Source organism: Aulonocara stuartgranti (assembly GCF_965226115.1).
Source record: "Aulonocara stuartgranti genome assembly, chromosome: 10".
In the NCBI taxonomy this organism is placed as follows: Eukaryota; Metazoa; Chordata; class Actinopteri; order Cichliformes; family Cichlidae; genus Aulonocara; species Aulonocara stuartgranti.
Genome location: NC_138946.1, coordinates 22,607,574 through 22,631,784, shown reverse-complemented (window position 1 = coordinate 22,631,784; position 24,211 = coordinate 22,607,574). Strand labels below are relative to the sequence as shown.

The 24,211-nt window shown below is 38.9% G+C and overlaps 1 protein-coding gene across 3 annotated transcripts; it reads left to right on the top strand.

Moving 5' to 3' along the window:
- The first annotated feature begins 402 nt into the window (after positions 1 to 402).
- On the top strand, positions 403 to 23,944 carry thoc2 (THO complex 2). 3 transcript variants are annotated; one of them, XM_082550070.1, is made up of 39 exons: positions 403 to 538; positions 3,034 to 3,089; positions 3,602 to 3,693; positions 4,104 to 4,155; positions 4,275 to 4,345; positions 4,499 to 4,620; positions 4,715 to 4,848; positions 5,478 to 5,638; positions 5,798 to 5,890; positions 6,070 to 6,225; positions 7,720 to 7,892; positions 8,098 to 8,293; positions 8,401 to 8,439; positions 8,574 to 8,704; positions 10,473 to 10,574; positions 11,246 to 11,330; positions 11,887 to 11,980; positions 12,104 to 12,184; positions 12,283 to 12,379; positions 12,708 to 12,825; positions 12,932 to 13,111; positions 13,252 to 13,416; positions 13,730 to 14,005; positions 14,205 to 14,346; positions 14,639 to 14,796; positions 15,195 to 15,323; positions 15,415 to 15,546; positions 15,663 to 15,847; positions 16,470 to 16,645; positions 16,847 to 16,949; positions 17,132 to 17,517; positions 17,819 to 17,877; positions 19,391 to 19,426; positions 21,387 to 21,512; positions 21,651 to 21,717; positions 21,828 to 21,973; positions 22,072 to 22,148; positions 22,833 to 22,879; positions 22,971 to 23,944. In XM_082550070.1, exons 1-38 carry the CDS (start codon positions 474 to 476, stop codon positions 22,858 to 22,860), a joined length of 4,689 nt encoding a protein of 1,562 aa, XP_082406196.1. In that variant the 5' UTR covers positions 403 to 473; the 3' UTR covers positions 22,861 to 22,879; positions 22,971 to 23,944. The 3 variants fall into 3 exon arrangements, 1 of the variants encoding a protein (XP_082406196.1); XR_014279402.1 differs by lacking the exons at positions 21,387 to 21,512; positions 21,651 to 21,717; positions 21,828 to 21,973; ... (1 more) ...; positions 22,833 to 22,879; positions 22,971 to 23,944 and having other exon boundaries at positions 17,819 to 18,922; XR_014279403.1 differs by lacking the exons at positions 19,391 to 19,426; positions 21,387 to 21,512; positions 21,651 to 21,717; ... (2 more) ...; positions 22,833 to 22,879; positions 22,971 to 23,944 and adding an exon at positions 19,221 to 19,377 and having other exon boundaries at positions 17,819 to 18,922.
- The last annotated feature ends 267 nt before the right edge of the window (positions 23,945 to 24,211 follow it).

Genomic DNA, 24,211 nt, shown 5'->3' with positions numbered 1-24,211 from the left:
TGTATTTATGTATGGAGATGTAACATGAACAGAATAAACCCTCTACAACTGTGTGACGACTTAATAACACAGCAATAAATATGATTTGATATGGTATTAGAACACCTGTACTGTAACTATAACTGGCTTTTACTGATGAAACATGAGTGCACCGGAGGATTATGGAAATCGCAGCTGTCCTGCAATTTGTTGTTTAGGTAGTTCTTAGAGAAAATGTTACTGGTAGATTTAAATTGGGTTGTTCAAGTGTCACGGGATTTTATTTAACTAAACAAGTTAAATAGTACAACGTGGAGAATCAAACTTATTCCAAGACTACACGACCATCACCACCACTCCGTGCGAAAACCTCGGACGCACAGCTGTCGATGTCCCACAATGCACCAGTGATCTAGCAGCGGCGGCTAACCACCACATTTGACCCTGTGTGTGCCATGATGATAAACTAGACATCCGGGCTGTGTGCATGGAAGATGGCGACACTTACCCTTCCTAGTGAATGGATCAAAAACTGGGAAAAAACAGGAAAACATGAGTTGTGAGTGCATCTGAATTTCAAGGCAGTGTTGAATTTTGCATCTTTTTACCCGTTGTTTACGAATAAAAACTATCGAGAATGACGTAGCTAGCATTCAAATATAAGGCCGGTCTTTAGGTGTGTTAGCTTGAGCCAAGCAGCTAAAATTTAAAGTGGCTTACAAGTGTCACTTACTTAAAAAAAACAATACATGTAATTTAGTTCCTGAGTACTGAATACAGTTAATTTGTTAGACTTGTGAAAAGAAGACGTCAATGGCTTTGAACGTCACCGTGGAAGCTAATGCTGTCTGCTAGCAGTAAGGCTAGCTTTACGCTCCCATTTGATTCGCCGTCAATGTGTAAACACTATGGCTGTTAACGCTAAGCGAGCTAGCATACACATAGCATACTCTTCTGTTGCTTCGATATCGCACTATCTAGTAAAGTGGAATAAATGTACTTCCAAAGTTCAAGGAATTAGCAGTTATCAACTTCGAGCAGACAACCGAGTATTAGCTGGCGAGAAAACCCCTTGGGCAGCCTGTTATAAACCTTAACACTAAATAATCGTGTGGAGGGAAAACAACGGACATTGACAAAACGCTTTAGCAGATTAGCCGTAACGTTAGCTACAGTAATTGTTTTGTTGAATTCCTTTTCGTATGCTTTAATGTTTAGTCGGGTAAGCCTGGAAGAATAAAGATGACGCTTTTTGATTCAGTTTAACAAAACGTATCATTTGACGATATATATTTTAGGAGATGAATATTTTAATCATAATGTTAACCTAGCTACAGCTAACGTCATACTTTTCTTAGCTGGCGTTAATTTCACCTAGATATTGGTGTAGGATAGTCGCTGTAAGGTTTGCATAGAGACTGTGGACATAGCCAAGGTTATTCATCGATGCACATCTGTGCGCTTGGTACTGTATAAAGACATCTCGATTATCAGAGTAAACTTTATCACTAACATTACATGTTAAACTTAATAATTTAAGCAGTACTGTAAAAGCCTCTCCCAACACCTTGATGTACGGCGACTGTTATCTTAAAATTAGTTTCTTCAGAACAAAAAATACAAGAAAAACGTTGCGTGAATAATAATTTCACGCATTAATGTTGAGTACTGCCATCGCCTGTGAGCTGAGACACAATAGGCTCATCCACAGTACTAGCTACGATTATGTGCTGTAGGCCTTGCATATTTAAGAAAGGCCTGCAGTGGGATGCACCAACTCAAACTCTCGTTCCACTATCTTGTGTCAATAACTGATAGTACTTTAACTGGAAATTGTGCCAAACAGTTGCAACTACGGGGTAACTATTAAAGTATTTCCATCAAGGCAAATTACCCGTTATAGCAAAGCTGAGTACATTGCAGTGAAAGTGTGATTTGGCAGCACAGTGAGATGCCATCCTCTGTAATGACAGGCAGCAAATGAAAATGTGGTTTTCATGTTGATAAGTATCACATTGTTATTACGTAACCAATATTTTTAAGCCATATAATTCATTGATATAAAACATTGTGGACATCTGGATCTACTTTTTTTAAAAAAATATTATTTAGTTATGCCAGGTGAGTTGCAATTAACCAGTCCCAGAGACCAGGGTTTAGCTTAAAGTGGTGAAAATGTTGTGTCAGCCTCATTATACAAATAGCAGCTTTGCACATTTGACCTTACAGGCTCTGGCAATCCAAGGTGTCCGTTTGCTGTAACTCTGACTTTTTGTAGCATTTGCATTTCTTGTTCACAGTGTGTTTAGCACCTGACAAGCTGTTATCACTAACAGTTAAGCTGATGGACTGTGCTGCGTTTCTTACAGAGGAAAGGAGCTAGTGTGCTCCAGTGTGTGTAATTGTACCTTTTAATAAATGGGATGTGCCTGGCAGAACGTGCTCTATTAGTCTGCCTTTGTCATCACTACTTCTGATATTTTAAGACCAGTCAAGCTGTCAACTGAGTGAACCGTTAAGTCTTTCAATCCACCAGCTAAGTTATCACAGTCAATTTAAGAGGGAGAAACATGGCACTCAGTAAATACTAACTATAAATCTGTGCGAGCGTTTGGCAACAGAGAAGGTAAGGGTTGTGCCGCCCAAAGAAGATCAGTAATCAATCCAGCAAACATAAGAGCCAGTGCTATTGTTATATACAAACACAGCAGTTTCAGCATAAATACTTGTGTAGTGACAATGTAGGTAATATAATATTTCTTGAGCTACTACATTGATAATTAGGATAAACCTAAAGCTTTTTGTGGTGTAATGTTAAGACTGGATTAAGGTGTAAATAAAGGTATAGTGTTATGTGGTTTAGAAATATAACTTGGAGGAAGTGAACGGGATATTACAAGAATAATGTTATGTAGAAATTGTTGGCACTGAACAAACGGATTTAAATAAGTTTTCATGCATCCTGGTTCGTTCATTGAGCTTTATAAGGGTTTTCATCATCATGTTTATGTATCCTAGTTTAATCTAAAAAAGAATTCTCTCATTACTTCATAGTGTACAACTCTGCAAAGACCTTACAGAGAAAGCAGATCATGGAAGTGAAATTAAAGGTGAGTTGAGTGTGACCCTCGTTCCTTTAATACTCTTCTTGTATGCATCTGTCACTGTATTTTAGCTTGCTCCTCATGTACACACGTCCACCTTGGGAATTCTCATAGTTTCCAAAATGAATGCAAAAGGTTTAAAATTATTTAAATTTAAATAATAAGTAGATTTAAAAAAATTAAATCAATGAAACACGGTACTATCCACGTGTAACAATGGCTGGAAGGTAGAAGGGAACTAAGCAGCCCATGTGGAGATTTCTGTTTGGTGTGTGTGCTGACACATGTCACAAAATTTCAGATAACACTGTAATCAAGTGATTTTATGTCCAAAAGGACAAATTTTACTATCACGTTGTGACAGTAAAGGAAATACTTTCCTTGTTTATTCAACTGCATTGAATCACTTACACTAATCTTTGATGTTTTAGTTTATGTTATGAATTATTTCTCAGTTACTTTTTTTATTTTAGTATTACGTAAAACTTGGCTTGTGCTTTTATCTGTTACCCCTACAGACATACAGACTGCCTTATATGAGCTCTGCTGGCAAGTTGTACAGGGGAACCTCAAGTTGGATCTTGTCACCAGCGTCCTTGGGGACATGATGGTACATGTGTTTTTAGCTTGTTGTTTTTACCTCAAGGTTGTTGTTGTTGGGCTTTTTTTTGTTTTGTGTGTTTTTCTTTTTTTTTTTGGGGGGGGGGGGTTTCTTATTACCACCTCATGGTTTAACATTATTAGCCCAATAGCAATACATCTCAAATTTTGTTTTTATGTATAAAGTTCTGTATGTCAGGTGTATAAACACTATCGTTTTATTTTGGCACATAATGTGTTCAGTATTTCTGTGTAATTATACGTCTGTTTAAAGATATGATGGTAAATTACAGATACTAAAGAAACAAAATCTACCCACTCACAGGAGTTGTGTTGTTAGAGCTTCTTTGTACCTCGTAACAATAGATTTTGCCAAGCCTTAAACATTTTTACTTATCTTTTGTTTTGGTTTGTTTTCAGGAACTCCGAGAAGACATGCCATCAGTTTTAGCAGATGTGTTCAGTATACTAGGTAACTTTTCTGGTTTTGAGTTTGTTTATTTGTTTGATTGTTTGTTTTAGTACTATGACGACATTATCTGATTTGATATGTTTTTATTGTTTGTTTTTAATGTTTGTTTACTTTCACAGATTTAGAGACTAGTGCACTGGAAGAAAAAAACAAACGTGACCATTACACACAGCTGGTCGGAGCATGTTTGGTAAGTATTACTTTCTTATCAGCTGATAGAACAAATTGTATGCCACTTTCTATTTAAATTTATAGAGGCCTTACTGACTGTCGTGTCTCTAATAACGTACGAAAATGAACTAATTACTTGCCTCTTTTTTAAAAATTTGTTTCCCCCCCCCAGTTTTGTGTCCCTGAAGCCATTCTGAAAGAGAGGCTGGATCCAGAAACTCTCGAGTCCCTTGGACTTATAAAACAAGCCCATCAGTTCAATCAGAAAATTGTTAAAATCAAGACTAAACTATTGTAAGTATAGAAATGTGATAAAGATGTAGGCATAGATAAGGTGCTTCATAAGTCCTTTCAAGATTTGTGTAACATTTCTTTTTTTTCTTTTCAGTTACAAACAGCAAAAGTTTAACCTGCTAAGAGAGGAGAACGAGGGCTACGCCAAACTAATCACTGAGCTAGGCCAAGACCTGTCGGGGAATATTACCAGCCATATTGTTCTGGAGAGCATCAAATCCCTCATAGGTAACAAACTGCTTTTTCATTGTCACTGCTTCACACATGGTGCTTCTGTTATCGTTTACACACTTCTTAAGGGTGTTTTTATCTCTCTCTCTGTCACTGATAGCCATGGCTGGAGAGATTATGTTTTCCTGTTGTCTAATAGGATTAAATGATAAAGTAATTACATTTTAAATCCAAATGATCTAAGGTCTGCTTCACTGTAAAATGCTTTGAAAAATCACACTTTCTTGCCATTATTCAGTGTCGTGGCTCTTTGTTTTCAGCATCAGTTTTGTTAACCAGACTTTATAAACTCAGTACTTTTTATTAATGTTCTTCAGTGTCTCTACCACATATTATGCATCAGGATAGTGATGATTTTAAATTGAATGTGTGGTTACTTTAGTGTATGATAAATTAACAATATTGGATTTCATCAGTCTGAGATCAAAGGAATAGTATTACAAGGCAGTTCAGATACAGAGGGGTGACCTAAAAATAAAAACCTGTATCCTTGTCCCCTATCGCAAGGAGGTCCGGTGGCTCTCCTGTTCTGTGTTAACCTTGCATTATAGCAGCAGAATTTGTGGACTAGCCGTTTTAAGTTCTCCTTTTTGGCTGCTTAGTTTTCCTGATTATTTTGCCTGCAGGATGTTTCAACCTAGACCCCAACCGAGTATTGGACATAATTCTGGAGGTGTATGAGAGTCGATCTGACCAAGATGAGTTCTTCCTGTCCCTCATCAAGTCTTACATGTGTGAGCCTCTCACCCTTTGCCACATCCTGGGCTTTAAGTTCAAATTCTACCAGGTAAGAACATCATAAAAATAAAAGAAGCCAGACTGTGTCTAGCAGTATAGTAAATGACCTCAAAGTTATTACCTGTGTTTTAAAATGTCTCCTATAATTGTAATCTCTGAATCATATTTATCACTTCTGTTTTCTTTGTTGATTTATGTTCTTTTTCAGGAGCCCAATGAGGAAACCCCAAAGTCACTTTACCATATTGCTGCTGCTCTCCTTCACTATAACCTGATAGAGCTGGAAGATCTTTACGTACATGTAAGGAAGAGACCTGCAAATCCAGCTAATTACTACATTAGTTATAACATCAACTAAATCTAGGCTTATGGATCATATATGCCTAAATTTACTGTTAGTTCAAATATGTTAATTGTGACTCTTGTGGACAAAGCATCGCCTCTAGACTGAATTTTTGTTTTGTTTTCGTGCTTTCCCAGCTTATGCCACTAGATGCCGCCATCATAGAGGAGCACAAACGAGACATCTCAGAGGCAAAGCAGATAGCTCGCAAGCTGGTCATGGTTGTGTTGCCCTCTGAGAAAAGTGAGGACAAAGAAAAGGACAAAGAGAAGGAAGAGGAGAAAAATGACAAGGTGATGAAGGTTTTTTTTTTCTTATTACAGTTGCATGCAGGTCTGTTCAGGATGGATGGAAGTGATGCAATACAAAAAGGAACTGTAGCAGAACTGTCTACTTGGAGCAGAATTACTGTAGTTGTGTATTTTACTTGGTTTTACTTCATTTACTTTCCAGAGTGAGTTTTGAGATTTTAGTTTCGTTTTTTTTATTGTTTAAACTGTTCCTTTTTAAGTTTGGTTTTTATTATTTTGAGTGTTTTTGTTATTATGATGCAGACAGTGTCTTACAGAACACTGAAGTTCAGAACATTGCAAAAATGTTTTTATTTTAGTAGTTCTTAAAGTTCACATTATTATTATTTTAGTTTTAAGTTGAGTTGTTCTTTTTTTCAGTTAAAGCGTTTTATCATACTCAGTTTTAAGCTTCGTTGTAGTTCACTGGATTGAAATAGAGTAACTTTGCTAAGAGAATAACATAAAAAATCTAATTTTATTGTACAAATTGCTTTTTTTAATCATTAAAGGGTTCCTTAGTAGAAAAAAATTTGGAACTTTACTGTACTAACAAGGTTTGATAGCTATGGATAAAATAAAAGAGATGTCAAAATATCAGTTTCCAAACGAATGTTCTTATTTTTTGATTTCTAAAATATAAAATTCTGACTTTCTCCAAACAAAAGCATTGATTCAGTGTGTGACGGTAGGGCTGCTCAATTAATCGAATTTTAATCTCGATTACGATCTGGGCTTTCAACAATCATTAAAAATGACTGAGCCGATTATTAGCCCCTCCCTCGTGCTTTACTCTCACGCTGCTCTGTGTGGCAAATCGAGCGCACCTCTCTGCATTTTGAACACGTGTCACAACAATTAAGAGGACCCGAGGGAAGCTCGGAAAGCTAAGCAGAAGTTATTTGGAGAGGAGAGTGACTGCTGTTGGTTGAAAAGAGAGGTAAAAAATACTTCAGTGGTGTGGAAACATTATGGGTTCGCGGAGTCGTAGACATAGTGTGTAAACTTTGCTACAGTGTCGTAGCTGCACCACAGAGCAACACTGCAAAGTTCACTTAACATAGATGTTTACATTTTTCATTTATTTTTTATATTGCAAACATTTGCACTGTTATCAGTATTTGCACACTATTTTATATTATTTTTTGACAATCTTTAAAGTCATTATTCAATACATTGTTATTGTTAAATAAATATCGTCAAATAATCTCAATTTCAGTGAAAATAATCGTGATTATCATTTTTGCCATAATCGAGCAGCCCTATGTGACGGTGTAGGCTAGAGAACAATTGATGCCAGCAAATAAAGAGGCAAGAAGTATGGTGTGCAACTGAAGGCACTAACATCTTAGTGCAGCCTCTTTGTCAGTTTGTTTTGTGACAGCAGCTGTGCTTAGTTCTTGCGTCTGCTTTAATTACATTAGTGAATGTTACTGGACGTTGGCATATTTAACAATAGACAGACACTTAGTTGCTCTTATTTTTTTGTGCTTACAGCCACCTGATAACCAGAAGCTTGGTCTGTTGGAAGCGCTGCTCAGGATCGGAGACTGGCACCATGCCCAGAGTATTATGGACCAGATGCCTTCCTTCTATGCCACTTCTCACAAGGCCATCGCGCTGGCACTCTGCCAGCTTGTGCACCTGACTGTGGAGCCTCTTTACAGAAGGTGCTGATTTCATGTTTCATTTACTGCACACCATGTGTAGTCAGAGCCAAAAGAATGCACAAGTACATCTTATTTTACAGCTGGTTTGAATTTTTCTCAGTTTTATGTGTACAAGCCCACTGGGACATGGGACATGGAGAACTGATTTGGGAAAAAATATGAAATTAAACACAAACTTTGATATGCTCCTCTGTATTTTTTTTAGGGCTGGTGTTCCTAAAGGGGCAAGAGGATGTGTAATGCACCCACTAAGGAGCAAGCGGGCCCCTCAGCCTGCAGAGAGCTTTGAGGACCTAAGGAAGGACACATTCAGCATGCTCTGCTACCTGGGCCCTCACCTCTCCCATGACCCTATCCTCTTTGCCAAGATTGTGCGTCTTGGCAAGGCATTCATGAAAGAGGTACACCACAAACCACCCTCTATTTGTTTTCCACATCTGCAATGCAGCCTTCATCTAATTGTGACTGCTATTCTGTGTTTTTCTTGTTTTGTTTTGTTTTGTCTCAGTACCAAAGTGATAACAGACCTGAGGTGAAAGACAAAATGGTGAGCATAAAGTCACATGGTTGTTACCTATAGAAACACTGATTTATTTATTTATTTATCTATATTTAATGGGTTAATTTTTAGTTTATGTAACTTTGAGAAGCTTATTCATGTTAATGGTATCTTCATTGTAGGACACACTGTTGAGCTGTTTCCTGAGTATTGCAGACCAGGTGCTACTCCCGTCACTCTCTCTGATGGAGTGCAATGCTTGCATGTCTGAGGAGCTGTGGGGTCTCTTCAAACTCTTTCCCTACCAGCATAGGTAAGGACACGCACAGACTCACACTCATTTGCTGCACCATAGTATCACTCACCGCATGTGGTGCTGTGTAATTGTTGGTTCGTAAACCCTCAGGCGTCGCTCAAGGATGGTGTATACCAGCTGCCAAAGAACAACTACCACACACAGTCACACTCAGTTCTTAAAACAATGCTTGGTTATGCAAAGTGAGATCCGTGGCTCTATGTGCAATATACTTTTCTATTCCTCTAAGCAGTGCAAGAATTTTATTTTTAGAGCCTTTGATGGGACATTTTCACACAGCGCTGATAGGCACTGATGCTCCATATTCCCAGAGGATTTGTTTTACTTCTGGTTGTACATGTCACTTTGTCAGATGATAATACAAACTTGTAGATTACGTATGATAGTTGCACTTTGAAATACAGGGAAAGTTTCTGCATACTGATCTGTCTTGACAATGTCAAAAGAAATTATTTCCTGTATACTACAAATGGGCAGGTACTGTAGCTCATTTGCCAGTGGGGTTGTCATAGTACTAATGTGCAGATGCATTTAAAACATTTTTTGTTAGTGTTATTATTTCAAAAATGACACGGTTAATTATTGGTTTAATTTTGTGAAGCATGTGATACAAATTAGACATTCACGTTGCTGTCTTGACAAGAGCAAATAAGATGCATAAGAAAATTCCTAAACTGCTCTGAACTGCAAGTTTAATGAACTTAACTCCCTTGAAAGCGTGGTCTGAGTTAGGGCTGGGCCATATCATACCTTTAACGGTAATACTGATATAATGTTGGGCAACGATAAGAAAATATTGCGATAGAATATGGGTAAAACGTGCATGCGCAGTGCCTTTGTTTTCATACGCACATGGCGGAAAAAGCATGGCGGCGACGCAGAATGAGAAGGGCGAAAGCGGATTATTGAATGAAATGGATGAACCTGAATTGATTTGTAAAAATGCTGCAGCTTCAGTGGTGTGGAACTGGTTTGGCTTTCGTCCGTCAGATACACAACAAAGCACTATTTTTGGTAGCGCATGCTAGCGGGCCGTCGTTATTACCGTGTTGTTTGGAAAATACGGCACACTTAAAATCAATCCTTTGATTTTTCTGAAAATCAACAGTGCCCCTCATAATCCCGTGTGCCTTATGTATGAATTCTGGTTGTGTTTACTGACCTCGAAACGATTTTATGTACACGGCGCTCGAAAATCTGTCAAATGTTTTAGTACGACCTTGCTAAGCTACGAAGCCGCAGCGCTTGATGGATTGTCGGAGCATTACGGCTATCGTAGGCAGGCGCCTCGCGGAGTGATACGTACTGTGCTTCAACATAATATTACTGTATTATGTGTGTATAACCTCTTTTGTGGATATTATACATGGTTATGCTGAGGATATGTCGGCCAATTTCCACTGGAAATGCCTTTTGGTTAAACTGTCAGCAAGGAATTTGCATTCGCACTGTTAATTTTTATATAACTTTAATGCAGATTAAAAAAACAGCTGCTTGTTTCAGTGAAAATACATTGATGGGTTTTTTGCACTAATAAAGTTGTGGAGTTGTAAAGTATTTTGTCTAGTGTCAATTATATCGTCAGTTATATCGTTATCGCAGATTTTCAAATGTATATTGTGATAAATATTTTTGGTCATATCGCCCTGCTCTAGTCTGAGTTCTTATAGATGTGAAATTGTAGATTCTTAATATGTCATACACTGCCATTCTTACAGGTGTTTTTAAGTTTTTACCTTTGCTTTCTCATTATGTGTTCTCTAAGGTATCGGTTATATGGGCAATGGAAGAATGAGACATATTCCAGCCATCCATTATTGGTTAAAGTCAAAGCTCAGACCGTGGATAGGGCCAAATACATCATGAAGTAAGTAAAATGTTTTTCTGTGCCTTTGGATCATCTTTTCAACATCTAATATTGTTGAATCTTCAAGTGTTGATCAATCTTTTGTCTGAAATCTGTCAATTTCATATTACCTTTCAATGATGTGTGGTACATTACTAAACTCAGGAACAAATTTTGGATAATAGTTGAATATTAATCACTGTTATCGTTGCATGACACTAAACGAGCAGGAGCAAATGAAAGTTTACTCTGTGTGTGTGTGTGTGTGTGTGTGTGTGTGTGTGTGTGTGTGTGTGTGTAAAAAAAAAAATGTTGTTATTATTAGTAGTAATAGTATTATTATTCAAGTTGGACATTTAATAGAAATATGCAGAGATTTGTTTGGTTTTTAGTTAACCACTTCAAGTGAAGCTTTGTTTTAAGCACAGTTAAACATGAGGATGTTGTAGCAAAAGGGGGACTTACTTTTGATGCTGGGCAAGTAATTATCCTAACACTGTCCTGCTACTGGGGAAAAAAATAGTAACAGTTCTCTTATTTTAAGATGACAACCGTAAGAACATTTTCCAACTGCTTTGAAACTTATAGAAGTGACAGTTTTTGCTCACAGTGCTCTTTGTGTCATCTTGTGTTATTAAGTCTTTTCTCTCCCCTGTCCTCCCTTTCTTTTCCTTTTTTGCTCCACTCTTCAGGCGGTTGACCAAAGAGAACGTGAAACAATCTGGAAGGCAGATTGGAAAACTGAGCCATAGTAATCCCACCATCCTCTTTGATTATGTAAGTCCCTTTTATTGCAATTATTTTATTTTACTGTGTGTGTCCACAAACTACAAAGAGCAACCAATCCTGCATTTTTATGGCCGTAAAGAAATACTTCTCTAGACATGTGGCACCTTTTTTTTTTCTTTTCTATTCCATACAGTTGCCAGTAAGATTTCTCTCTGTGTCCTACAGCAGGCTTGGTTTCCGATTACATGGTTTCGAGGAATTGCTCATGTCTAGCGTCCTGCTTGCAAATTCTACATCCATTAATCAAATTTATAGTCACTTGGCAAAAACTAAATGGCAGGAAATGTTTGCATGGAAAAAAGCAAAATGTTTTGAATGAAATTTGTTCATACACATCAGTAGGACATTTTGTTCTGCATCTGGGAGACTGATTTTAACAAATCAGTGCACCTCACAATATAAGACTGCTCAAATGAGCATCTCATCTGTTTCAGTGTGTTCAGACACAGTTTTTTTTTTTTTTTATATATGTGACAAATGCTATAAGGTGTGGTGTAATGTGTAATGTCATTTTTCATCCTCCTCCTTCGTTGTTTTATGGCAGATCCTGTCTCAGATACAATGGTACGACAACCTCATCAGCCCCGTGGTCGACTCCCTGAAATACCTCACATCCCTCAACTACGATGTCTTGGCCTGTATCCTACACTTTTTTTTTCTCTTTTTTTTGTCCTTTTTTCAGTTTGTTAACAAGTGTGTGTGCGTTTCTGAGTTGTGAGGGAGTTGTCCGTCTGTGTTGTTCCTTTTAACTCTGTCTTCAGATTGCATAATTGAGGCTCTGGCCAATCCTGAGAAGGAAAAGATGAAGCACGATGACACTACCATCTCCTCGTGGCTTCAGAGTGAGTGGCTTCACGGTTTCATTTGCATGAAAAAGAAAAGAAATTGTTTGATATTTTAATGAATATCTAACAAACACCTGTTCTTCTGATACGCCAAGGCCTGGCAAGTCTGTGTGGAGCTGTGTTCAGAAAGTACCCGATTGAGCTGGCTGGCCTCCTTCAATATGTCACCAATCAACTAAAAGCAGGGAAAAGGTGAGTGGATACAAACTGTTTAGCAGAGACGGCATAGAATTACTAACTTGCGAGTCCAAGGACCATTGGATTTTTTTTCTTTCATATTACTTTGCCTGATAAAATATTTTTTAATAATCATTTCAAATAATAAAAGATACATACTTGCTGTACAACTTGTAATATCACTACCGAGAAATCAGAAAAGATTTAATTAATCCCACTTTTAAAAATATCATAAAATGTCTTTAAGGAGATGAGCATGTGGTTGTTTTTGGCGGTCATTGTCTACTTTGCTTTATATGTTTCTTATTTAAACATATGAGGAACTTCACTCTTTTTACTGCAGTTTTGACCTGTTGATCTTGAAAGAAGTGGTGCAGAAAATGGCTGGCATTGAGATCACCGATGAGATGACCTCGGAACAGTTAGAAGCCATGACGGGAGGCGAGCAACTCAAAGCCGAGGTATGAGACTAATGCAGTCTCGTTAGAAAGAGCTGTAAGATTTCTTGAGCCCGTTGTTTTAATCTCAGCGCAGGTGCACGGATCATAAGTCTGATTCTCTTTGCAGGGTGGATACTTCGGCCAGATCAGAAACACTAAAAAGTCGTCTCAGCGTCTGAAGGAGGTGCTTCTGGATCACGAACTAGCACTACCGCTGTGTTTACTCATGGCCCAGCAACGAAACGGCGTGGTTTTCTTGGAGGGTGGAGAGAAACATCTTAAACTTGTTGGACATCTGTATGACCAGGTACTCACCCTCTCACAGTAAAATTAAACAGTTGACTGACCTTGCATTTGACAACTAAATTCAAACACATCTAACAACAAAAACTTAAGAGACTATGTTTCATTTGTTCCTATATATAATTAATAATTTACTTCCTGCAGTGTCATGACACACTAGTGCAGTTTGGTGGTTTTCTGGCCTCCAACCTCAGCACGGAGGACTACATCAAGCGGGTTCCCTCTATTGACATCCTTTGTAACCAGTTCCACACTCCACATGACGCTGCATTCTTCTTGTCTAGGCCAATGTATGCCCATCAGATACTGGTGAGTAGATCACTCTAATTTTTTTCAACATACTGCCTTTGAATTGTCTCAGTCCTTATGGACTTGATTTCCCTCATTGAAACAAAGATTTCAAAAAGTGGGTTTGAAAACTGACTGAACTCGAGTCTTATGAATAAAATGGAAATATTTTAAAAAGTAACTTTGTTGTTTAAGTTTGAAGTTTTAAGACTTTATGGTATATCTGTCTCTTCACAAGTTTAGTTTAGTTTTTTGCTTGAATTGCTTAAAATGGATATTGTTTATTAACTTGAAAAAATTCAGGGTCCTTTAACTTCATGCTCTCTTCATGCAGTCTAAGTATGATGAGTTGAAGAAGGCAGAAAAAGGTAATCGGCAGCAGCAGAAGGTGCACAAGTATGTGGCGGCCTGCGAACAGGTGATGACACCGGTGCATGAAGCTGTGGTATCGCTCCATCCAGCCAGGGTCTGGGATGATCTCCGCCCTCAGTTCTACGCCACCTTCTGGTCCCTCACCATGTACGACTTGGCCGTGCCACATGCTGCCTACGAGCGTGAGGTCAATAAGCTCAAGGCGCAGATCAAGCAAATTGAGGAGAACCCTGAGATAGTGAGTAGCTTTTTGAGAGTTGTTGCTGGACAGCAGATTGCAGATTTATTACAGAAATGATGTTTTTGATTTTAATCAGTGTAATTTCTAAAGTCTAAGGACTAAGATAATATCTGTGTGAAGTACTTGTAAAATGATTGTGATCAGTAATTGGGTGTATTTATTTAACTGTTTTTTGTTTGATTTATTTCCAATGTAGCCCTTGAATAAGAAAAAGAAGGAGAAGGAACGCTGCACTGCACTGCAGGAAAAACTACAGGAGGAGGAGAAGAAGCAGCTGGAGCATGTCCAAAGAGTTCTACACCGCCTCAAACTGGAGAAAGACAACTGGTTATTGGCCAGTAAGTGATTTAATGTTTGGTGGTATTGATGTATCTTAGTCAGCTCGTGCACAGTCTTTCTAAATAAGAAAAGAAAGTAGTGCATCAATTTTCTTTTGACCCAAAGAGAAAGCTATAAATATAAATTCTGCTGCATTATTTACAAGCATTTCTCACTAAGCAAACATCCAGCAGCTGCATGGCTGTCAGTTAATGTAATAATGGGGAATAAAGCTGATGTAATGGGATCATTCATGAGAGAAGATATAATGTCCATTGTTTTTCCAACACAAATCTAAATGCTTACTGACAGAATCCACAAAAAATGAGACCATAACAAAGTTCCTGCAGCTCTGCCTGTTCCCTCGCTGCATCTTCTCATCCATCGACGCGGTGTACTGTGCCCGATTCGTTGAGCTTGTCCATCAGCAGAAGACTCCCAACTTCTGCACCCTACTGTGCTACGACCGGGTAAGAGGTTGCGCATGACAACAATATTTAACCTCCACTTTTAGAGCTTCTTAAAGCCAAAGTGCTTTAGAAAGAAAAATAATAAATATTCATAATGTGATTAATAAACTAGGCTCTAATTCATCCCGCTCTGCAGAAGAGAAGGAGTAGAAATAGTCCATTAAAATAAAAAGTCTTTATCATTGAGTGGTTCTTCAACCATTCAAGTGAATCATGTTAGGTTGAAGTGATATACTAAGAAGGTTCAGCTGAATGATGATTAGCATAAAAGCTTGAACACTTACCATAATTTGTGTGGGCACTGCCCCTTATTTTCCAATAATATACATGCACATTATAATGTATAGATCATGCTGCCTCAGTCGTTAAGTAAAATCTGTCCACTGTTCCCTTGGCAGGTGTTCTCTGCTATCATTTATACTGTGGCCAGTTGTACGGAGAATGAGTCTCACCGCTATGGACGCTTCCTCTGCTGCATGTTGGAGACGGTGACCCGCTGGCACAGCGACCGTGCCATCTATGAGAAGGTGTCCATGTCTACATGTTCTGTGTACCTGGAAAAATTTCTGCTGCGTGTTGAGCTGGATGTGAATCTTTCTTGTTTTTGTGCGGTCGTAGGAGTGTGCCAATTATCCCGGCTTCCTCACCATCTTCAGAGCCACAGGCTTTGATGGAGGAAACAAAGCAGATCAGCTAGATTATGAAAACTTCCGCCATGTGGTTCATAAATGGCATTACATGCTGACTAAAGTGAGTTGTCTGTTCACCATTACTCTTCTATTATATTCAGTCCAAATGATTTTAAGCATTGCTCTTAATGGTGTGTGTTTAACCATGATCTCACCCTTTCTTTCTCCCCCAACCAGGCATCCGTTCACTGCTTGGAAACAGGAGATTACACCCACATCAGGAACATTTTAATAGTACTTACCAAGATCCTGCCCTGCTACCCGAAGGTCCTGAACCTGGGCCAAGCACTAGAGTGCCGTGTCCACAAGATCTGCCTTGAAGAGAAGGATAAGCGACCAGACCTCTATGCCTTAGCAATGGGGTAACATTGTGTGCTGATCAGCTCTATGTGGAGCTTATAGTTAACATCTATCGTGTGAAGTGGGGTTATGAACTCTTATCAGACATGTAGGAGTGGAAGCTTGTATCTGTAGCTGAGATGATTATGTTAAAATATGGGTTGGTGCACTTGATTTTTAGCCCTAGAGTGGAGATAGTTGTTAAGTGTTGATAATTGAGCCTTTTAATAGGTGGTAAGGTGACTTTTAATTGGAAGAACCTAATGCCACTGACCCATTAAAGCTACAAAGCAAGTCCATTGTTTTAAGTATGCAGACAGGACAGAACCTGGATTTCTATAAACATTTGAGTAAAAATCCTATATGCAGTGAATGTTGTTCCGTGAACGTTTTCACTGTGTATAGGAAAGAATTGTGTTTGGTATTGGATATTGATCAGCACATACGTGTGTGTGTGTGTGTGTGTGTGTGTGTGTGTGTGTGTGTGTGTGTGTGTGTGCAATCTATGATTAGACATATACAATGGGGCTTATTTTACCTGATATTTACCCCTTTCTAAAAGTTTAATTCTTGCACTGCGTGACACTGAGAAGTTCTTTTAGAAGTTTTGTCTCTGCTGTTGCAAACCCTTTATGCGTCTTACAGTTATTCAGGTCGCTTGAAAAGCCAGAAGGTGCACATGGTCCCTGAGAATGAGTTTCATCACAAAGAGCAGCCAGCACGCAGCGCCACACCTGCCAGTCAACAGAACGGCCCCGGCAGCACAGGCAAGCCTGCCACTAACACAAGCAAGACCGAGGAGGGGACTTCAGAGGATGGTGGTGAGTGAAGGATTTTAAAGTGTGACACCTACCACCTTTCTCTCTAATCTGACAAACACTAAATTCTTTGTTGTGTATGTCTATATTACTATTTTCCCACAATGATGCAGCATAAACACTCAGTGCTTCAGTTCCAATATGAAAGCCTGTAATTTTAATAAACCCTGTCCGACTATTTATTTATTTATTTTTTTTGGGCAGATCGGGCCAAGGATAAATCTCAGGGGACCACAAAGCCAGTGAACAAAGCCAACAGTGCAGCAGCCAAAGTGACCACCAGCAATGGCAACGGTGCTCTCAACAGGTAGGAGAATAAAACAAAGCTTTAAAAAAATCCACCAGTTTCATCGGCTGCTGAAAGTGTGTGCAGTTTGTTTTGTGATACAGCAATGTATAAATAAAATATAATTGAGTGTTGGATTCAGAAGATTTCTCTGTGAAGCATTTTCAATGAAATGGTTTTGAAAAGGAAAAATGTCTCCGCAGCACCAAAGCCGTTAAAGAACGGGACGACAAAGAGAAGAGTGGGAAGGAGAAAAAAGAGAAAAAAGAAAAGACACCCGGCAGCACACCAGAGGCAAAGGCGGAGAACCGTCGGGAAAAGCAGAGAGATGAGAGGGCAGGGAAAGAGGAGCGGGTGGTGCGAGAGGGTAAGGAGAAGACCCCGAAGGCAGACAGGGAGAAAGTGAAGCCAGAGGAGAAGAGTGGAAAAGACGACAAGGTCAAAGCCGGGAACGGGGAGCCCATGGAACCGTCCAGGGAGCGTGATGCTGTCAAGGAGGCCAAGAGCAAGGAGAAAGGAGACAGGAGTGCTGTGGCCGGGTCCCTCAAGTCACCAGGTCCCAGATCTGAGTCGGCTGAATCTGAGAGGGGTAAGAAGCCGTTCCAGTGGTGTTAGACTGCTCATGAAAGTGTGCCGTAACATTTTGACTTCTCTGTCAGGCCTCTTACGAGGTCCGTACACTTCATCTCATTTATTCTTCTACTTCTGCGACAGTTTGTCCACTTGGATGCTGACATGCTTTACATTTGTAAATCACATGAATTCACTTAAGTAAAATTAAATATTTAGATTCAGCATTTTCTTACCTTTTGTAGCATGTTTGTAAGACATTAAATGGATGGCGCTAATGCACAAATTAACACCAGTGTCGCTCGGCTTGTCTCTCACAGATCACAAAAGACGAAAGCTCGACAGTCACGCTTCCCCGTCCCACTCCTCGTCTGTTAAGGTTAGTATGGCTTGAGGAAGGCTGTGCCAGTTTCTTCTCTATCTGCCGGAGCGTTCCCTGCCGTTGCACATTCCAGCAGCCCAGAAGATCAACAAAGGAGAATTGTCGCACATGGAAATCCCAACCATAGCCATGGGAGTTGGAAAGCATTCCATGGACATACGCATGATATTTTGCAGAATTGGGAGAGATCTCCTCAAGGACTTAGCCAAGAAAATATTGTGTATATTGAGTATTTTCATATTGAAATATTTACCTATTTTCATATTAATGAAAGCAATCAGTGTGCCTTGGGAAGAAAGAAATTTTTTAAGCATTTCTATATTCCATGTGGAGTTTTTTGTTTTTTTTTTGTTTTTGAGAATAATACTCACCTGAAGAAAAAAAAAAAGGCTTGCCAAATAAAGAGCGCTCCATAGGCAATTTTTTTCCCCCCCCCATACCCGGAGCAGTGTTTTACTACTTGAAATGATGCCCAAGAGTTTTTCCCCCCTCCTTTTTTCTGAGCTGTGAAGAGTTCCTGTTTTTTGTGATGTGAAATATTTCGCTAACCCCGCAACGTCCCCCGGATGCAGCACAAAGATGGATGGTGTCCAGCATCTTCCCTGCTGTAGGAGTGCCTCTGCTGCAGCTGAGTCCCTCTTCCATCTCCGCTTGTTGAAACGTCCTTCACGGAGTCTGCACGTCACGAGATGCAAGTCCAGTCAGTCCTGCCGAGTCCCCTCTCCCCCCCTTCAGTGCTATCCCTACGACTTACCAGCCAATGGGATCTTCAGTTGTACTACCTCCTGGCAAGCAATGAGTCGAAAACCAGAGCCACCAGCATCTGAGATCAACGGAGAATGTGAATGTTGCAGTTTTCAATCTACCAAAAATACAGAAGAAAATAAGCCCACCCCTGCAAAGAGAGAGGCAGTGAGGGAGAGAGTGGGCGAAGCCTGAATCGTCTGGAGCGTTGCCCAAACCACTGGAAGCTTGTGATAGGTCTTTAATTTACCCTTCCACCAGAGAAATAGGCTCCATGTGTCTTTTCCATTCCTGAACTGTAAGTGACAGCAACAGTTACCTATGTAGGGATGCAATCAAGCACATAAGAAATTGAGTGATTTGTCTTATATATTTATATACAAACACACGCGCACACACACGCACACATACATTACTTTCAGCACTTGCACTTTAGATGTATTGAAAACCAGCTGTGGTGTAGGACTTCTATTTTAGGTCAGACATGTCTGTAGTATTAAGACTAGCAGTTATTTCATATATGCTCAGGGTTTTTCTATTTTAAATATTGCAATTCCAGATGATGACTTCTCCTCTATGTTATAACCTTGTCAAAGCCTTAGTCCTTGAAGGTCAGAGGTCAAGGGAGAAGTGTGCTGTTGGTCCGGCCAGCCCCAACTCCCCACCTCCCCAACCCCTTTTTCCAACTCTCTGCTGCTGTCTGACAACCTCCTCCCAATCCCCCACCCCCTCCCAGCTCATCTGTCATCTCCATTCATCCCTACAGGACAATAGCATCGAACCCAAGGAGTCCACATCCAAGGTTTGAATTAACTCTTCTATTCCTAGCTTTTTGTTCACAAGTCAAAAACGTCTTCAGCTTTTCACATGAAAAAGTGTTTGATATCATGTGATTCGGTCTTTTGTTCTCACACTTTAAAAAATAAAATAAAAATAGTCGCTCGTGTGAACTGCCAAAGCTGTAATGTGCAGTTTCATGTAGAAAATGTTTTCCTGCTAAACTACACCTGCCACTTGGAAGAAGTGTGCATGTAGCTTACACTAGACTGCATCAGCTAAAGACTGCATTTAGGTGAATTAGACATGACTTGTATTCATTTTCATGATTTTTAGCAGCAACTTTAAGGTATTTTTTTTTTTTTAAAGATGGTTCTAGTCAATTGCTAGAATCATTAGCTTCATTGCCTAAATAATAAGTAAAGTCATTGCAGACCTTAAAAAAACAAAAAACATGAAAAAGCCATAAATACCAAACCGTAATGCTGCTATGTTCAGGTTTTGTTGAAGTATCTTCACCTTGTTCACCTCTTTTTATGTCAGCAAGGGCAAATTAAATACCAGACAATAACATGAAGTCCCAGCTGGCTGTGTCCTTAAAAATTTATAACTAATATATGTAGCATTACACAGTACACTTTTATAATGAAAACCATCAGTTACTGAGTACTATGTGCTGTTATAGGGCCATATTTCTTGTTGGACAGCAATATTTTATCAAGACAAAGTAGATATAAACTCAAGTGTCCCTTCATTTCCAGCTGATTGTAACAGGTTTATATTTTTAATCATAAATATAAAGAATCTGTGAATCTTAAAACTTAATCAACGCAGATTGTTTTATTAATTAATAGTTATTCATTATAATGGGTTCAGGATAACATTTTTTCCTACTCTGCCTCTGAGCCAGTAGATTAGACTACCCTCCAACTTCAAATGAAGGTAATTTCATTACTTTGATAGCCTAATGTATTATAACTAATTTATTAGGGGATTTCTGTTTCATATTATAAATCTATATTAGTGGAAAAATGATAACTGAACTAAATGTAGTGGGATATGCTCTGCCCTGTAGGCTCACCCCAGCATGCTCCAGGCATCACTGCTAGAAAGGCACTGCAGCTACCTTTGGGTTCTTCATATTTAAATTATTCAAACATTTTTATGAAGGACTTTTATTGACATGTTAATGAGAAAAAACTACTTAATAGTGATGGTACATTTCAGCCAGTTTGCTTCACAAGTTAATCCACCAGTGGAAACCTGGTCAGCTGCTAGCCAATCAACTTGCCTCATCCACGTCATTGTTGGCCGCAGGCCACCAGTGATGCCTATATTATGTTTATAATGTCAGCCTTTGACTTAAGACTATAAGATGTGTTCGCATGCCTATGTATCTAGATTCATAAGCCCTTTATCAACATTTGTGCTGTAACTCCTGTATTGAAAGACGGTGTAAGACTTTTCAAACTGCTCTGAAAAGTATATTTCATAGCTCTCACTGAAAGCGAATCCCTTGCATGTTGTGTCAAACATACCTTTCGGGTTATGTAATAGAACTATCAGACTGAGTGTCAGTCATACTGCAACAAACAAATCACAAACTAACTTGACTTTAAATGAGTTGACAGATGGTTTTTCTCCTTTGGACTCTTTCGTTGTTGTTCTCATAATGACAAACAACTCCACCTTAGTCTAAATGCAGATCTCAGCCCACTCTGAGCCACTGTGAACTCTTTGTTGAACAGTTAGTAGTCACGTGTCACATGACTGAATACCAGTCAGTATTTGGAAGTATGTCATCAATGTAGAGTGATTAGGAAAAGTACAATAGTAAATACTTTTCTACTTGTTTTACCACCATTGTTGGCATATTCCCCCCCTGCAGTGCTGTATTATGTTTAAAGTTATACTAACACTTAACATAAAGGCACTGCTGTCTGTTTGAGTTGTTTTGTTCTATTCATATGTAATTGTTCTTCCAGCACCACATGAACTTCAATTCAGTTGCCCGGTCCAAGAGCAGAGAGAGGGAGATGGAGAAGAAAGACTCAGAGAACACACAAGGCCGATCCAAAGAGAAGAAAGAAGAGCGGAAAGAGCGAAAGAGAGTCAGTGTCTAACCGCCTCATCAACTATGTGAAATGGATTTTTTTCAGATTTAGTTTTCATATTAGAGGGAGAGGCAGTAGCAACAAGAACATAGTTGAAATATTAGTTATTATTAAATCATGTCATTTGTCTATCAGGACCACACTGTCAACGACCGTGAGACGAGCCAAGAAGCCAAACGCAGAAAGGATGAGAATGGGACCAGTAAGCGTTTGTTTTTTGTCTTTATTTTATTTTTTAAATCTGAAGGAGCTCTCAGCCAAACAAGGACAACATAAAATAAAAATTAATATAAGCCAACATTTTGTTCTTAGATGCCTCCAAAAACAGCAAGAGCACAAGTCCTTCCTGTGACTCCCCGCTGTCGGCCGAGAAAGAGAAGAGCAAAAGATCCAAATCATCCAGTAAAGAGAAGGCCGACTCTGTGAAACCCGAGCGGACGTCCTCTGGCGGCAAGAAGGTCAGACTCAGTCGCTGTCGCGCACTCTCCTGAGCCGTCGACTAAAGGACTTTATTGTCATTATGTACTTTTTTTTTCTGTTTCTTTTTGTGCTGCAGGAGTCCAGACATGACAAAGAGAAGTCTGAAAAGAAAGAGAAGAGGGACAGCAGTGGAGGAAAGGAAGAGAAAAAGCAATATCCTTAAATATAAAGCGACATTTCAGTGTGAAGGTGATTTTAATGAACTCTTCGTAAATTGCCGTCTTTATTTCAGACTGTAAATCCCGACCAGTGTAGATGGAGTTAACTGATTTAGCCAAATACAGTTTTTATCAAGTTAAGTAGCGTTTCAAAGATACTTATAGCTGTTCGCGGCACTGAATTTGTTTTCTATTATGGGATAATTACATTCATTTTAGTATATTATGTGTCCGTACAAACACTCAGATCCAATAAGGATTGCAGCAGATGCCACATTTACGCTTACAACCAAGCCCCGCTGGCTTGTTTTTAACTGGCGCTCTTAACCTCTGCATTGAACTGTTTGATTCATCTTATTTGAACATTTAGTGGTCGGCTTATTTCCCCTCTGGCCCAGTGCGCCAGTCTAAACTGATCATGTGACTTCAACTTCATATTTCTAGATGGACATTTCAAAGAGCCAGTGTGCCAGTCCCTTTGCTTATACACCTCATATCAGGCAGGCTTACACACACTTGCAGTTAGTTGTGGGTTTCTTTTGTCGGTGTATTATTTAGAGGACTTTCTCAGCACTGCCACGCACTCATTTAACAACCTTTAAAGACTTTTCTCGTCACTACATTTTTATGAGCAGCTGTTTCATCTTTGAGCATTTCACCGTTTCCTTAACAGTCGTACTCATAAATCCTCTGACAAGCACAGATAATGTGCACTAATTAGTGAAGGTAAGACACATACAGTTTCTTTGTAAGTGGCTTTAACCGTTGCTCCGTGTCTCATGGTTTGTTCTCTTCCTCTTCGATCCACGTGCTGCAGCGGAACTGGAGAAGCTGTGCTTTTATCTGCGAGACATCTGCAACTCCATCTGTTGTGAACCCATATTCTTCTTCTTTTTTTTTTTTTGGCCTGATTGGCTTTTTTAGTTTTTTTTCGTTTTGTAAAAATTCCACCTCAAGTCTTGTTAGTTCTACTCATCTAAACTTAAAGATCACCTCATTATTTTTCCATTTCAAACAACGGTAAACCAGCGGAAACTTTTTTTTTTCTTGGTGAATTTGTATCCGTTTTTTGTTTTGTTGTTTGTTTTTTGTTTATTATTATTATTATTATTATTTGATATGGGCGCAACATGCTGCCGTAATCACAGTGTTATTATCCTAATTAGAAATGTGGTTACTGTATGAAATGATCTCTTGGTTGCATCTGGTCATAGATTCAATAATCTTATGCTTGAAAATGTCTACTTTTTTGTACAGTGTCGGGCTTTTGCTTTTTGCTTGTTTTATTGGAGTTAACATGCTTTCCATGCTCACTTACCTCATATCCTTTTGAGATACGTAGATACTTTTATTTATTTATCTCCACCTTTTAACCCGAGTAAGACGGTAGATGTGAGTAAAATGATACAAAGAACCAGTTTGTATATTGTGTACAATAATAAAGAGGGTAACATGAAATTCACATCATGTTATTTCTGTACTTCTTGTTTTTTTTTTTTTAAATGTCCCATACAGCTCTTTTGTGTTTTTGGTTTTTTTCCCCCCTCGTGTTAAACAGGTTTTTACATAATTTATAAAAATGTCAGTTTGACGTTGATTCAAATGTAGAATTGTAAAGGAAAAAAATCACACACACAAAATCTGATACTCTGTACTCCAAATACGGCTGTTTCAAAATGACTTTTGGAGATTTTATCTGCTGTACTCAATGAGTGTAAGCTTTTTCTCTTTTTTTTTCTTTTTCTTTTTTTTAAACAACAACAAAAACAATAAATAATAGTTTTCCTAGTGTGTCAGTTTGATATTGTGTCTATCCTCCCTTCTTTTCTTTGCCATGAATGTAAGGACATGCATAAGGAGGATTATCTGCAGGCCAGTCACTCAGCTGGGTTGGGGGGGGTTGGGGGGGGGGGGGGGGGATAAAACAAACATCTTAATTTACAGTATTATACTTTAAAATAGTCAAGTGTATAAAGAATTGACTTTAGATTTTAATTTTTTAAGCTACTTCACACTGACCTATTGATCATTTAAGCATAAAAAGGTACAATTCAAGGG